Source organism: Nothoprocta perdicaria, unplaced genomic scaffold (assembly GCF_003342845.1).
Source record: "Nothoprocta perdicaria isolate Ctin4 unplaced genomic scaffold, notPer1 scaffold_4, whole genome shotgun sequence".
NCBI classification, from domain to species: Eukaryota; Metazoa; Chordata; class Aves; order Tinamiformes; family Tinamidae; genus Nothoprocta; species Nothoprocta perdicaria.
In genome coordinates this window covers 1,203,973-1,220,285 of record NW_020455643.1, presented here as the reverse complement: position 1 = coordinate 1,220,285, position 16,313 = coordinate 1,203,973, and the positions used below count along the sequence as shown (strand labels likewise).

At 43.2% G+C, this 16,313-nt stretch overlaps 1 protein-coding gene across 1 annotated transcript in view; it reads right to left on the bottom strand.

The window, feature by feature from the left end:
- Window positions 1–115: 115 nt before the first annotated feature.
- The window catches only part of LOC112952368 (leucine-, glutamate- and lysine-rich protein 1-like), a 24,212-nt gene continuing 8,014 nt past the window's right edge, over window positions 116–16,313 (bottom strand). The window contains exons 3-9 of the mRNA XM_026045215.1: window positions 12,083–12,164; window positions 9,482–9,559; window positions 8,995–9,198; window positions 7,550–7,643; window positions 4,246–4,398; window positions 3,485–3,784; window positions 116–1,228 (exon numbers count right to left, since the gene is read on the bottom strand). Coding sequence (XP_025901000.1) covers window positions 839–1,228; window positions 3,485–3,784; window positions 4,246–4,398; window positions 7,550–7,643; window positions 8,995–9,198; window positions 9,482–9,559; window positions 12,083–12,164 — 1,301 coding nt within the window. The 3' untranslated portion in view covers window positions 116–838. The remainder of the gene's footprint in view (window positions 1,229–3,484; window positions 3,785–4,245; window positions 4,399–7,549; window positions 7,644–8,994; window positions 9,199–9,481; window positions 9,560–12,082; window positions 12,165–16,313) is intronic.

Sequence of the window (16,313 nt, the reverse complement as noted above, 5' to 3'; positions counted from 1 at the left end):
TATTTCTAGGCTCATTTTCTGTCCGCACTGTTTGCACTCCATCAAAGATGCCTGGGACTTGTTTGGGGTTTTTATGTTCCAAAACAAACCATGGTTCCATCTTTCAAAAGGTAAAATAAAATCCTGATTCTCTTGTGTAACAACTCCCTGCAAACGGCAGCTTCCAAGCTTTGTGCAAAGACCCTCACACGTCACATTGCGAGAGAAAACCTTCTTGGGGACAAACTATGAAGTCTTCAACTCCTTGATCATCACCGTGGCTTGAAGGCATGTCCCAAGGTGGCAGGGAATATATGTCCCTGAACAGCATTTAACCTACTTGTTAGTGCTAGGAGAGTGATATATTAGTCCATGACTAGTTAAACTCTTTGGTCTAAGCATAACTAGCTGCAAACATGATGCCACTCAATTAAACAACAGCAAAAATCTGATGCTAACCAAATATATCATATTTTCACATCAGAAACAAGCAGTGGAATTACACTGGCCAGCACTTGAAATAGAAAAATCACAGTAAAGCGGTTAAGGGAAAATAATAGCTGAAATTGGCAATTATTTTAAGTATCCTTTCAAAGATGTGCTCCTCCTGGAGCAGTAATACTTTTCTACTTATCTCGAACTGCAGATGCCATTTAATTACATTGATATGCAACGGATAAAGAAACATTATCGCATCAGCAGTACACAGATGCACAAATATAACTTAAGTTGCAGAAATGCCCGCATTGCATTTGGTGAGACGTGGCTCGGAGGTGCCCAAGTGAACGGTCACTGAATGCAGGGAAATGACTCTGCTGTGCGCAGCTCACGCCAGCGCGTTCGCTGGCGTTTACGGCTCTCACAGCTGACTCAGTTGTCTTCTAATAACGGCAGCGATTCTGCTCCTGGACTCGTTCAGCGAGGACGCCTTCCCTCTTGCCGGTGGCGTCAGGAGCGGCAGCGCCACGGTGCCGTTGCGCTGCCCGGGCACGGGAGCCTTAGGGGCTCTGGAGACCCCAAACTGCCCTGGCTTCCCCGAGCTGGGGCTAGTGCGGCTCTTCTGCCCGTAACTATCGACCAGGGCAGCGCAGGAGGTTAGGCTGCCCTGCGCGAGGGAACACGCTGATAACGGGAAGTTGCCGCTGAGCTTCTTTAGTTCCAGGACTTGTTCCCTGGCTTGAGTCAAAGCGCCAGTGAGCTCGTAGCGTTCCTCACACTCTCTGCGCACCGTTTCCTGGAGGAGAGTGTTCTGCAAACAGAAACAAACACTCGTGTCATGAAACGCTCTCCGCCAGAGCGTGCCCGGCACAGCCTGCAGCCCAGGGCCGGGGGGACACGGAGCTTGTTCCAAAGCCACGCGAGCCGACGTGCACAGAGCCCTTAGTGCTCTCCGAGCGTTGCTCAAAGGACACGTCTCAGGCTGTGCGCACCCGCCACCCTCTCAGAAGAGGGTGAAGACATGAGGCAGCCGATCAGAAGCTACTCCACATCTCCTGTCCCATCTTCTACCTAGGGGGAAGGCAGGGAATCCCATTCTTGGAAAGGAAAGACTGAACAGGAAAATTCTTCCATTCCAACACTCTTCCATTCTTGGAAAGGAAAAACAGTTTAACATATAGGGGTGGATGCTTCCAGTGGTGTCTATGTATATGAAATAAACTTACAGTGCTTACATGCCTAATATAGGATAAAAAAAATATATATATAGTCATGCTACCAGGAACAAAACCCTCAAGTGCAGGCTGTTCATAATAAAAAAATACAGGTAAAATTTAAGCTTTCATAAAATACATCTGCCAAATGTCTGTCACTGGTTTGATTGGTATGCACGTTCTCCAACACGGGACAAAGCCATGGCAGGAAGGGTGCCCAATGCATGGCATTGGACCAGCTCAGAGAGCAGAGCAGCTCGTGGGCAGCAGCTCCTCGTGCACAGGGGTACTGGTAACGCACTGAGGGCGCGAGGACACCAATTAACCCAGAGACAGATCCTTCAGCAACACCTCCATGCACAGCACGGACACATAATCAGCTCCAGGAACTTTTCTGTACGTGCCTTGGGTCTTGCGTTGTAGCACTCGTTTTCTCTGTGTGTTTTTAGTTTTTCCCAGGGGGTAAAAAATAACTAGTTCAGGGGATTTTACGATAAGATAAGAGTAATCCAGGAAGTCAGGGTATTTTGAGCTGGGAGAGCGGGAGCCACGTGTGCGCCCCCAAGGCTGCATCACCAGAGGGTGGCACGCAGGGGACACGCACGGAGCCCCAGGTCCCTCCACTGAGGGACACGTCACTGCTCCTGTTCAGAATTATTGCTAGTAATGTGACAAACCACCATTTCATGTTATGAAATTGGTTTCATTTTTTCAAGCACTTTTATCTGACCATTTCCTAATATAATCCTATTAGAGAAAGAACTATACTTAAAAGTGTGAGAGAGGGAAACAAAACCATATGAAGAGCTAGAGGAACTCATGACCAAGGACAACGCGGGGTCCTTTCCCTACTGAAGCTCCTTATCAGCGCCTGAGGGCGGCCTGTCTTTCTGAGGCTCTTTTCTGTAATTACACGACAGAGAGCCTGCCAACAGCCTGCTAATTTCACTGCCACCACCATTCTGAACCTTTTCACAGCAAAAATAAACAGCAGTCCAAGGCCTCATTAATTTCGGAGTTTCGCTTCAATTGTTTACCAATTTTTCCTGGTACTAATTACTTTGGAAATTCCAGTCTAATCTTATCTATGGTCACTGATTCAACTGCTCTCACATTTCTCAGAGCAGTACGGCTCTTCCTCCTCCCTCCTGCTATTTTCCAAACATTCCGCAATGGCTATAGTAAACCTCTCCAGCAGCCCAATTTCTCTTCACACTCGATTCTTTCCTTTTCACGCATTCCTGCTTTACAAAACACGGATTTTGTAATCCCTGCAGGATTATGTGGGAGGCAGGACAGACCCACAAGTGCACGGCACGATCCACAGCGAAAGATGCCACCTCTGCCGCCCCTCCTTTGAGACCAGGCCTGTGTCCATTCTTGCTTACAGGGACAGTATGCAGGTTTTTCTTACAAATTGCCTCTAAAATAAGTAGGATAATGGGGAGGAACCATCACATTCTAAGAATAAGAACTGCCCATGTTTTCTACTTTGAAAATATGAAGAATCCAAGAATCCTTTATGTTCATACTTGTTTATGTATCTTGATGTGATCTGAAGCCAGAGGCTAAAAGTGAAATATCTTATAGGCCTTGAAAAGGTTCTTCTTTTAAAAAAAAAAAAAAAAAAAAAAAACTTGCTGAAAGGAAGGATTGCCTAATTAAAAATTTCACATATTTTGCAATACTTTCTATTTATGAAATTGTCATGGATTTGATTTACAAAACACTTAATTTTAAGGAACATTTAAACTGTACGTACCAGGGTCCAAGCATATATGCTTTGAAAGAGTTTTGGAAATCCGATGTTTCTAAGTAAAAATAGCAAGGCATTTCTGCAGTCATGTTCCTACCTCCTCTTGGACTTGACTCAAGTTGTGGATCAGCTGCGCTCGCTCCTGTGTTATTTTTTCCAGTTCATCTGACTTCTGTTTGATTTCTTTCCTCATATTATCCAAAAATGATTCATTATTGTTCTTTTCCATCTTCAGCTGAAATTCAAGCTCAGTAATTAGTCCCTTAAGACTCTGAATATCTTTTTCCTTATCTTCATCTTTCTCTGAAAGTTTGACCTGGGCATCCTGCAGTTTCTTTTCAAGAATTTCCACTTCCATCCTTAAGTTATTGATGCCACTGGATATTAATTCAGGTATCTGCACAACAAATACTGCATTAATCTATATCTAGTTGCTTTATTTAAACTTAGCTATCAGGCAAATGTTACTTTCATGAGAAAAATCTAAGTGCTCACATACAGGCCCTTAAAGATACAAAAAAACGCTTTGAATTTACCTGGTATCTTCAGAGGATACCACGGATCTCTACACGTAACAAAACTAAGGAAAAGAGTGATTAAATAGAGCCTCTGTGATGAAACAAAGAAGTAGTGGTATCTATGGAAAAACTTCTTTAAAACAAGCTGGTACTTCCGCAGTTTTAAAATCCTAGTCAAATTACCATAAACCAAATGACCTGCAAAGTGAACTATGTTAAACTGTTATTTTCAGCTCTTTAAAATATCATGTGGCTTAATGAATTTTATATATATTTTCATAAATTTTTCAAAGGTTTGCATTATTTACCACCACCAAATTTTCTCTCGAGTGTCACACACCTTCTTCTGGAGCTCTTCTTGATCCCTCTGACATTTTGTGATGATTTCTTGGTATTTTTGTCTTTCATTTTCAAGTTCCATTTTCGCTTCTTCCTTGACTTTAAGGATAGCTTCTTTGTGTCGTGCTTCACCTTTAGCCAGGTCAAGTTCCAGCTAGGAGACAAGTGTTTTTAATGATATGGACAGACTTATCTCAAAATGCCTTCCAGATTCCACGCTACCGTAATGAAGTGACGTGAAATCCGGCAGACTTGGCTTTTGCACGCTAACCACACACAGCTGAATGACTGCAATTATTAGGCTCGGGCAACTAAAAGCTCTCACCTCCACTGACTCATGGAGCATGGAAGTTTCCTGCCCTCCAGTGAATAGCTGGCAGCCCCAGGGAAGGGTCTCACAAACCCTACGGCATCTCAAGTGGTGCTGGACGGCTAAGCTCACTCTAAAACATTGTGAAAATGTGAAATTCTAAAATCTTTAGCTGGTTCTTAAGATAGATGCCTTTCTTCTGGAAGTACTTGCTCTGCAAGCAAAAGTCTGCTCGCTATTATTTGCCACGGCAGCAAATATATTTCGGAGCAAATGCCATACACTGCACTAACAACAGGCCACATAAGCTGAATATTAAAAGCATAAGGAGACTAATTCCATCTTACAAAATCAATTTTGCTCGCGCTATGCCATTCGGTTTGGTGAATGAATAACAATTCACTGTAGGACCTGCTGGTGTGCGTGCGGCGAGGACGCAGGCGCTTCCGCGGGGCCGCCGCACGGCCCGGGAACGCAGCGCACGTTCCTTGTGCCTTTCTGTTCCCTCACATGCGCTCCCACTAAATCCAGCCTGTCCTAAATACCAAACCCAGGGCAGGAGGAGGGGAGAAGGAATTCCAGGCAAATCCTCGGCGCTCCGTGCTGCAGGATGTGTTTCCCTGGAGGCCCTGCCCATCCAGGCCCGCGGAGCCGGGCACGGCTGCTGCAGCCGCACGCGGCCGAGGCCGAAGGCCCGGGGAGGCTCCCACCGCCTGCCCCGGCTTTGGTGGGTCCGCGCACACCGGCTGTGCGGGGCAAGGTCAGCTCCAGAAAGCCCAGGCAAAGAACTGCAAATCCTGGACAGGACACTCCGGTCCTTAAGGCACCACAACACGCTCTTAATATTCTAAGTTCAAAACTGAATATTCAACAAGGGTTTTCAAATAAAATAAACGCTTGGATTTTAAAGGAAATGCTGAAGGAGGCATGTTGAACATTTCGAAGAATATTTTCACTGAACCTGCATGCTAATGTTGTATTATTGCAGGCTGCATTCTAATAGGTTTACTTCTAATCTATTAGAAGTAGTGCTAAAGAAGTAATGCTAAAAGACTCCACATACTCTGAGAAACATACACAACACTATGCTAATTATTATTATTATTTTAAAAAGAACAGAAAAAGTTTAGCTATAATGTTCTAATTTCATACAGTAATTATAAGCAAAATTACACACACACACACACACACACCCTTTTTAGGAAAAACAGAAATATTCACAATTCTGGGCATGGATCAGGCATCCAAAAATCCCCAAGTTTGAATTTGCTCAAAACTGGTATATTATAAAATCCTCAAAACAGAACACAAAATTATTATAGTTATTACATTATATATATATTCTCTGCATTGCTAGATATAAGAATTAGGATTGTAGTTGTAGAAAATCATAGAATGTAACAACTCTGCCCATTAATCTCTAAGCAAATTAAGTGTTGGAGGCTACCAGATTGCAAAAAGTAATAAAACACATTAGCAGTATAAAACAAAATGAACTCAATTTGAATATTGTTAAAGCAGTATTTTTGCCTTTAAGCACTTGAAATTAATATAGCTGGTATCCATAAAAGGCTGCTGGCCTTCAACGGCCTTGCTCTGCTTGAAAGCATAATGACTATGAGTGGCTTTAAAACCTCTTGCATGACCTTCATTCATTAAATATAAAAAATTAAATATTAAAACAAACGTTTTCATCAATTTTAAATTTCTTTCTAAACGAGGTTTATGTTTGTTCCATCACAACAATTTTAGGGCCTTTTTTGTCTTTTAAATATAAGGCTGGGACACTTTATGCTTAGGCAATCACACACCATGCAAATAAAAAGAATTTGGTCTTTTTGTCACATTTCTGATTCCTTTGTCCATTTTTCCAGAGCATCTGATGTGCCTGATTTATGGGCTGTGATTCCAAAAATGCACTTGCTCTCTCTTACTAGTACTAGATTTTATCTTTCTTTCCTATCAGTTCAACAATATATTGTGATTAGGCAGAGAGTATGACCTCATTCTGAAATTATATCCTCAGATGGAAAGGTTAAGAAATTTGAAGAGAAATGTAACTGATCTTAATTGCTAGCAGACCAAAAATGCTTCTAAGACTAAATAAAACTTCCAGACACTTACCACATCCTGAAAAAGAAACCAGGACGATGAAAATTTTGGTAACAAATTTTATAAGAAAGTGTTTCCGATTAGAATAAAGTTTTAACAAACAGAAAATACAGAAAAACTCCACCTGCTCTGCAGAACAAGGCAAAAGATCCTGAGTCCAGAGACTAAGGAAAGCCCAATGGAAATAACGAGCTGCAGTGTCTGCACTTGCAGGGCGCACCCTGAGAGCAGGGCAGCCCATGCTGCCCTGCCATTACACAGAGTAACAGACGCCCATCCCAAATAACGTCCCCAGGCTCCGCTCCATCCCTGCTCCTGAAGTCCCTTCCTCGTCCCAGGACACCAGGTGCCCGGCACAGGCATTTGCCCTCTAGCAGGCATGGTATCAGCAGGAATTCTGCCCTGCTCTCCAGCTCTGTGATTGAGGACTCAGCTGTATTTGCTCATTCAACAACTGCTGAGAGCTGCAGTCCCGCTCCAGTGTCTCGCTTGCGCAGCTCCACTATAGTTTGCACATCCATGTCTTCAAAGGAAAGGCCATTTTGGCTGATTATGTTTCATATTTTTACACTTCATAGGTTTATTTTACAACCAACGAGCTGCTGTTTGGACTCACCCCTCCCGCACTGGAGGGTCTGTGTTCTCTCCATTTTGCAAACCCCACACAACCCCATTTTCCCTCTGGAAGTGCTTCCAAATTAAACATGTGTTTTTCTGTGCTTCTCTGTTACATCGTTAGTCATTACATTGGCTGCTAGAAGTTACATCTATCGACATATTTGCACTCGAGGAAACAGACGCCTGGCTTACCCCATGGATCCACGACAGCAACTAGAACCAAAGGAAACAAGGGAGAGGTGCCCGCTGCATCCCCTGGAATTACCTTCGCCCTCCGGTCATCCTCGCTCTGCAGCTTCTGCCTTAGCGCTTCCTGCAGCTGCTCTGTTCTGTTCTGATGAGAAATCAGCATTAACTCCCTAGAAACCACAAAAACTCACATGTAAACAGGAGCCCTGCCTAGCTGATGGCATGCTGCTTGCTGGCAACTCAGCCTTCTGTGAGAAGGGCTCATTTTTTCCCTCTTTCTTTAGTATTCAGTACAGAAAACCCCATGCACCTGTCTGGAGGCCACAGCAATATTCACTATTTAGCACTGGCATAACCCTGTCACACGCTTTAGAGCTTTATTTTTTTAAGAAAAAAAATATTACTGATCTTTCTTCCAAACATACCTACATAAACCTTAAATATCTTTATATGTCTCAAGTAAAACTTTGGTGCACACTAAATAACTGCTAAAACGTGTAAAATAATTTATGATACTTAATGACCTTCAAGTATTATTGCAATTAATTTAAAAATGGTAACAGGTTTTGAATTAAAACCACCGAGTGGCTGCTATTGTTAGAGGGACTGCTTGTTATGTGAGGCTTGTAGAACAAGAACCCAGGAGAGATTGAATTCTTGTACCTTAATTACAATTTACATTACACTAAATTGCAGACAGTTGCTACCGACTGCAACAACATGCGTATCCAAGCTTTAAGTAGATGGGAAATCATCTTAAATTAACAAGCAATATGTTTTTATGCAGGTAGGCAAATTATGTAATTAACGAGCATGTGACATACTTGTTTCAACAACATGTTTTACAGACAATATCTAACTTTACATGCACCTCAACAGACTACTGTTTCACGTGTATTTAAATGTTGAGATCGGACTTTGATAGTAAAATTATGCTGGAAGTAACTGGAATGGTAATAGAATGAAACAGAAGGGCTGGACAGTAGAAGTCTCACGGGATAAAATAAACTGCAATACAGACAATCTCACAGAAACTTCCAAAATCCGCGTAAAAAAGCAGAGGTACTTCATTTAAAACTGGACTACATTACATACTTTAAAATATTCTTTTTTGCGGGCTTTGATTTAAATCCATATTTTTCTAATTTTGTCTCATTTTGCTATGGCAAACAGCTAGCTTTTATTGCAAAGACTAAATGAAACAACACTGATAACTGGGAAAATTAAACTGTTCATCACCTAATGTTTTATTTTTTCACCAGTCTCAAGGTTAAAGTTGGCTTTTTATTGCATTGCAATAACCTGGAATACAGCAATGTCACTAAAAGCTATGAAGGCTCCTTTTGCTTAAAAATTTATTGGCTTGTGACAGCAGCTCCAAGGTGCTTGGCACATATGAGCTTGCCTCGCGTTTTACAGAGGTTTGTGATAAAAGCAAGAAACCCTGAGTATCTGGCAGAGAAACACCAGGCTGAATGTACAATCAAATTGCATTATCTGGGGTGAGTCTGCTCTGATTACCTGTCTTGTTTCAACATCATCACCTCTTCCTCTGCCTGTCTGAGGAGAGATTTAAGTGCTTCTATCTCGCCGTCTGTTCGGCCTGTTCTTCTTTTCAGCTCTTCTTCCTTCCTCTCTTTCTCAGCCACTTCTTCCCGCAAATGCTTGCACACTTGCTGGCAGATTAACAGTGATTCCTCCTTCTCCTTCAGCTCTTTTGCAAGTCTGCAGAGGAAATAAAAATATATCAGCATTATAGTTACTATATTCTTGTTTGCAGACTGGAACTAAATGGGTTAAAATAATTTGTGCAAGGAAAAGAGAATGTTAGGCAAAAAAAAAAGTATATATTTTTACAAAGGTAAATCTCACAACTAACATAAAACTAGAAAATAAAAATAGTAAAAAGTGACTGTATAAAAAGCTACACTAAAATTATTAAATTCTTCACTGTCATCACTCAGACATGCACCTATGTTATGTTACGCCACATAATTTTAAAATTTACCTCGATTCAGAAATTCCATTTTCGTATTTCATTTTCTTCAGCTCATTTTGGCAGACATCAACTTCATTTGATTTCGTCCTACGAAAAGGTTTACAACATTTCATGTAACAATGTCACGTAACAAATGTTACAACAAGCGAGGATGCTCAACAAGCGTGTTTGAGGGATGCTCTTTTCTTAACTGGTGCTCAGCCCGCGGGAGTAGGTGTTAGTGAAAATGTGAGTGGAAATTCAAGTTTAAATAAGCAACTGATGGGATTACATTGGTAGTGTGTGAAAAGCAAACTGTGAAACCATTCCTGTGGGATCCTGTGGAAGCTGGAAGAAAAAAGAATGGATTTAGAAAAAGACATATTCATCAAAAATAGATTCTCCAACATTATTACACTTCTGTAACAGGATGCAACCTCTGACTTCAGAAGTCTCTAAACAGACTGTCAAAGGATTTATTAGGGGAAGGATTCTTTCATATTTGCTCTATTCTTGCCTTTTTCCCCTAAACATCTGCTCAGAGCCACTGCTGAAAATAGGATACTGCGGAAGACGAACTTTTGGCCTGATTTATTGCAACGTTTTTTTGCATTCATAAACTTGGAATAGCCTTCCATTAAAACCTCTAAATATAGCCTTCTAAGAAATGAGACACGGAGTTTCCAGCTGACCTTAATAATAATCCTTAGTAATAACAGCCCCACAATTAGTGCGGGGTTGTCTGCAGGGGCGCTAATTAAGAGCGGGGCCGTTAGCACGGGGCGGGTGCCAGAGCACGCCTTTAAATCGGGGAAAAAAGAGGATTCTGTTAAACGGCTCGCTTGAGAACGGTGGGAATTTAAGAAATGCACTAGTATTTCAAGGAAGGGGTTCTTCAACCTGTCCAATTAATCCTGACACATATTTTTTCTAACAATTTCAAGTGGAAAATTAGAGTATTCCTAAAAGTTATTTCTTGTAATTGCAGAACCAGACCCCCTCATCAGTGCAAAACTGCAGCAGCTTCAAAAGGGCTCAAATTTTTGTCTACATCCTACAAATTTACAAAATCTCCTCATGCCATCTGATCCCCATTCCTATGGTGACCTAATGGTGACATAAACCAAGGCCACGAGTTGCTAGAATTAGTTGGGTACAGAGATTCTGACCAAATGGTACATGAATTTAAATGTTTAATTAAAAAAAAAAAAAAACCTTCTTTCAATGCAAGAGATGGATTTATATCAACTTGCTCATTTTAAAATAAATTTATCTTCACTTTAGAACAAAAGAAGATTCACAACTTGTATTTTTGAGTCTGCGAGTAAAAAGGATGCAGACAGAAAATTAATATTCTCAGAAAAATCTATGGAAGGCAAAATGCAGATCACAGAGTTCCAATCACTCCAGCTAACTTTCTTAAGTAAGATAATTTACATTTTCAATGTAATCTCAGACTAATCTAAAATCACAGCGCTTGTTGTGCAAACAAGAAGTATAATCATGTAGCAGTGATAAATGTTTCAAGAAAGATGTGGCTAAAAATGAACAAGCAACAATTTAGTAGGTAAGAGGGCTGGAAACTTTGACGGCTTCTTGTCATTATGTCATCATTTCACCAATTAATAACCATGGTTAAACCTCATATTTATATCTAAACAGATATAAGCTGTATCCATATTACACTGAAATTTTAATACTGCACTTGGAAACACTTTAGTGTGTCTATAACTGTGCTGATGAAATTTTTTTTCATTCTTAACACTTGTATTATCACTAAAATACCTTGTTGCTAAGCACTCAAAATATTTGCAACTTTGTTATGATCAGATTCTCTGAACAGAGGAACTGAAAACAGAAAGTACCTATCATGAAAGAATCATTTAAATTTCAGGAAAACCTATTAAAAATATGACAATAGCTGCTCTTGAGATTGCCCTCACTAGCTCATCACTCTCGAGTTCAATATTTCAGGCAATAACATTTATTTTCATCGCTGTGTTATAAAAGCTGATGTTCTTTCTAAGCTCATTGCTGTTCTAGAAAGCATGAAATGCAGGTTTTGACTCCAGAAAAGCACTCGGGTCTTTGCTGCTACAGCCTTGGAAGGAGATGGGGAAACTCTCCCTAGAGCTGTGATGGAGCTGGGGGGCTGCTCGCTGGGCACCCCAATACCCTGCCGCAGCGGGGAGGCTTCTCCTTGCTTAACTTACCTGAAACCAGGGGACAGCAAAGTCCTAACACCACACTGAGGCATGGGAAAGACCCACAGCAAATTTACATGTGGTGAAAATTAAAAATCATAGTCACTCTTTAAATAATAAGTTTCTCAACACTCTTATTGCACTCTTCCCTCCACCCCAAATCCAAATACTACCTCCCACATACACTTGTAGCCCGTAAGTTTGGTGGCTTCGCAAAGTTTATGCTGAGCTTGAGACTAAACGAAGCAGCAGAGCCAGCTGGTTTAACCCTCCTCTTGACTGCATCACTAAGCACAGCTGGAGAAGGGAATCCACCTTCCACGGGCTGCTTAATAACAACAATTTCGCCCTTGCTCATAACCTTTCAGACCCCGGGACAAGCAACAGGAGGGTCTCTCTGCAGAAAGGGGCTGGAGGGGCAGCTTACGTGAGCAGCTTCTTGTAGTGCTCCATCTCAGCCGTCACTTTCCGCAGCTCCAGTCCAATCACCTCGACTTGATTAGTTAAATCTGCAATTAAAACACATTGCTTTCATGTCTGCATCTATAGAAAACGATTCACTTGGGCATGTGCTGCATGTTGCTTGCAGCTCGGGCAGCCACATTCCCACCCAGGAGCTCCCCTTCCAGGTCCTGAGCACCACGGAACATCGGCCCTGCAATCAGGACAGTTTCACGGTTTGCAATATTCGAGTTGATTTCTCTGTGCTTACAACCACACAAGCCAGACGCCTGCATCTCCTTCCGAATAGCAAATTGCTTCTATTGAAAAGGTTGGAAAGCTGTTGTACTGCTAGAAACTCCATTTTAGGAAAGGTTCTTCATTTTGATTCTGTGATTCTAGCACATAAATTGAATCTATGTTACAGAGCTGGTTTCAGATTACTTTTTTTTTATTCTACCAATGAAACATGAAATTCAACTAAATGCAAATGGATAATACTTGAAATCATAAAAATAACTGCAAATAAAACTAAGAGTTTTATTTGCAGAAGAAAAGGCCAGGCATGAAAATAAGCTGCAAATGCTATTACATATAATATAGTAAAACCGATCTAACGCTCTTGACTATTTTCTCTTAGACTGACTTAGATAAATGCTATTGTTCTGAACACATTATCCATTGGTAATAATTCACCTCTCAAGAAAACTTAAGACTGATCCAAAATCCAGGCTCTTTCTCCAACCACGGCACAGCCTGGAAGCAGGGCAGGACAGAACACTGCAATGAGCCCAGAAAGGGAGGAAAAAGCCAGGATTTTCCTCCAAACACAGTAGCAAACTAGAGGAGTGACCTCCTCTGCAGCGGAGACCGCTAGGCACACGGAGCAGCCAAGAGCTCCCTTTCCAAACCTCTTAAATATCCTCCAAGAAGCCAAATCTAACGTTGACTCATGTTCTCAGAGTTATTACTTATGGCATGAGAACTCACTGGATTTTTCTAACTTCTACTACGTGCCCTCTTCTATGGAAAAGGGGTTTTGGAACAAAACACCTTTCAGTTGTGGTCCGTCGCTTACAGTGGCAATGACAACCTGGGACAGTCACGGAGCGGCATTTGGTTTGGTTTAAAAAAAAAGAGTATTCTCAAGCTTATGAACTCCTAGATTTTCAATCAGTTATTTGCTCCAATTTTTTTCATTTGTTTTTGTTTTGTTTTCCCTAAAGAATATGGGCTTTTCAGTCTCTTTTTAAGAACTGATCACTTGGTGACTGGTTGTCCACAAAAAATAAATCAGCCTCAGAATGGGATATGTTTAGTAAACTCTCAGTGAGTAGAGAATACACAGTGTTTACTCTAGACTTTCAGAAGCTTTTAAAAAAGTCAAAAGGCACAAATAAGTGTAATTCTACATGAAACCACCACATCTTGTCGCTTGGAGTGAAAACAAGTCTCAGAAACCTGTCAAGACCAACCCTTTTCTGCTCACAGGCTGAAGATACTTGGAGCTTTTCAGCAAGGTCTGTTTTCCCACGACAACACCAAAAACAAATGGCAAGTGAAAAGGTCTGGCAGAGGATAATGAAGCGTCCCCACAAATGCAGCTGAGGTCCGACCGAAGCGGAGCTCAGCTCGCTCCGCGGGGAGGGATGCTCCCCAGGGCATTGCTGGAGCCACGGAGTCGTCGCTGCAGCCGTCCGGGATGCACATGGGACAGAGACAGGACACCGGGCACACGCTGGCAGGGAGCAAGGCTGGACATCTCGCGAATGCTCCACCTGACCCATCAGCACACACGGAGTTTTCCTGAGAAGATCAAGTTGTTTCACGCTGTACAATTCCTCATGTTCGAAGGGTTCATTCTGGGATTATTTTCACCATGTATTTGTCTCCACTGCTGAGCTAACAAGCTGGATGTGGCCAAGGTCTAGAGCTCAGGAAGAAACCAGGTCTGACCTTGCCTTTGCAGAGAAAGGAGGAACCTCCTTTCAGAGGAACCTCCTCTCCCCTCCTCCTCCCCGGAACCTGGCAGTGCTGGTTCTGGCCCGCACGGTCACACCTGGTGTGACCAAGCAGATCCAAGCAGAAGCGCAGCCCGCAGCCCTCGCTGTGGCCGCCACCCTGGCCCTGGCAGCTCCGGTGACAGCCTCTGTGTAAGCAGCCGTGCTCGTGTGACGGTGCCCCTTGGCAAAACGCCCGCTCAGCTGCTCCAAAGTGCCGTGACAAAGCTCCGATTGTACCCGGAGTCACCACGGAGCAGAGCGAGGCGCGCTCGCTGCTCCGCCTGTCGGGATATGGACAGCAGGCAGAGCCGTGCGCGCTGTTTTCCAAGCCGGGCACCGCTGCCGTTCCCAAGGCCAGGAAGCCGGGGCCGAGGACAGGCCGGGCCACCTGCGGAGCAGTCTCTTGGCTCGAGTTCCTTCACCGGGGCGTTCCTCACAACTGCATTGTTTGCCCCGGCTCCCAAAGCTAAATAATTCAGCTTTAATTTCCTGCCATTCAGCCTGATACAGGCGGATTAAGCAAACTGCTCCGAATGCCTAGGAAAAAAGGGGGAAAGTCTGGCTTCAAACACCAAGCAGATGTGAGACGGAACATGTGGGAACAATCTAAAATTTATAAGAGCAAATTCTACCGCCGCGCGACCGCTCCCTGCAAGTGGGTTAAGGGAGGAGCAAAGTGCGGCCGGGACGGGCAGCCCTTGGCCTCCCTCCACAGGGACACCGGGAAGCCGGGAGGGGAGCGTCGCACAAACACCTGAGCCTGACAATTATTTTCTAAATACCTCTTAATTATGGAAGGCTTCTGGTAATTACCAGCAAGGGTGGCCCTTTCTCCCCCGTCGCTAGATGTGGGAGCGTGGAAATGAGTTCCGGGATAAAGAGGGAGGAGAGGGAGCGCTCGGCTGCTCCTGCGGCTTTGGGTGGTCCGTCGGCTCTGCCTTTTCTTCCACGCCGTCTGTTTGGGGAGGTTTTCACAACGGGCGAGTGCGGGATCAGTGGATGGATTCAATTACGGGGCTGGTTTCCATGAGTCTTCCCTGCAGAAGCTCCCGCTGAAACCACGGGAGCTCTGCAGCAGAAACGCGGCCGCTGCGCAGGGTCCTGAGGAGACTGAATAAAGCCGCTTGGGATCAGGTTTGAGGGACATAAAAATGAGGAAACTACCAAGTCCAATGCAAATTGAAAGCTATACTGAAAACTTGCTAAATAAAAAAAAAAAGTACTATATTCAAATAGTTGTGTTCTCTTGTAATGAAAATAAACATGCAGAATATGAGCTGAATCAAGAAAATCACCCCTGCTTTGAGTACCAGTTTATATTCATTTAAAAGGTGTAAGAATATTTATTCTAACCTCAGCACTATACTCTAAAGAAATTTCCATCCTGGTCAGTTCTGAATTAAGTTCATCTCGCTATTCTTCACGTTCTATTTGCCCTGTTTCTCCGGGCGTTTCACCTCACTGCAGTCACAAGCTATGGAGACTGGCGACCAGAGTGGCTTTGCTGCACATCAGAACCAGCTCCGACTCCCGGCCACATCTCTAGGGACACGCAGACACCTTCCAGACACATTCCAGGACGTTGCATTCCAGGCATTAAACAAGGAGCGACGGTTCTTCCTGGATCCTAGATAAAACCCCGGCAAATAGTTTGTTTGATCATTTTTACTGCCATTAATCCATTCTTATGAAGACAAGTTGGGGTTTTTGTTTCACTTTTCCTTCTTTAATTGGTCATTAGGGAATGAGGACTGGGAAAGCCGGTGTAAGGAGCCTTCTGACCTGGGTGAAGGCCCACCATAGTTAGTACGTGCTTTTAACAGCACCACCTTCTTTTCAATCACCATTTCTATCTAAAATATCAAAATTGGACGGACTTCTACGCACCTGTTCACCAGCCTCACAATGGCGGGGAGCCTCTTGGAGGCCCATCCAAGCTGGCGCATGTGAATCTGATGGCACCATGAGCACTTTGGGTCCCCACCAGCCTTCCAGACAACCGCATCGCATTCCCTGCAGAGTGGCGGAGCTTGCAGGGAAAAAGAAGCCGCGGGAAACACCAGCCCGGGGTGAGTGTGACTCTGGAAGCCATCAATTTTCCAGCTAATTCACAGCAGATTTGCAATGATATCAGTTCAAAAGAATGTCGGATGAAGCCCTGCAATTTTCTGCTTTTCCTGCAAATCCCACAAAAAAAAAAAAAAAAAAAAAAAA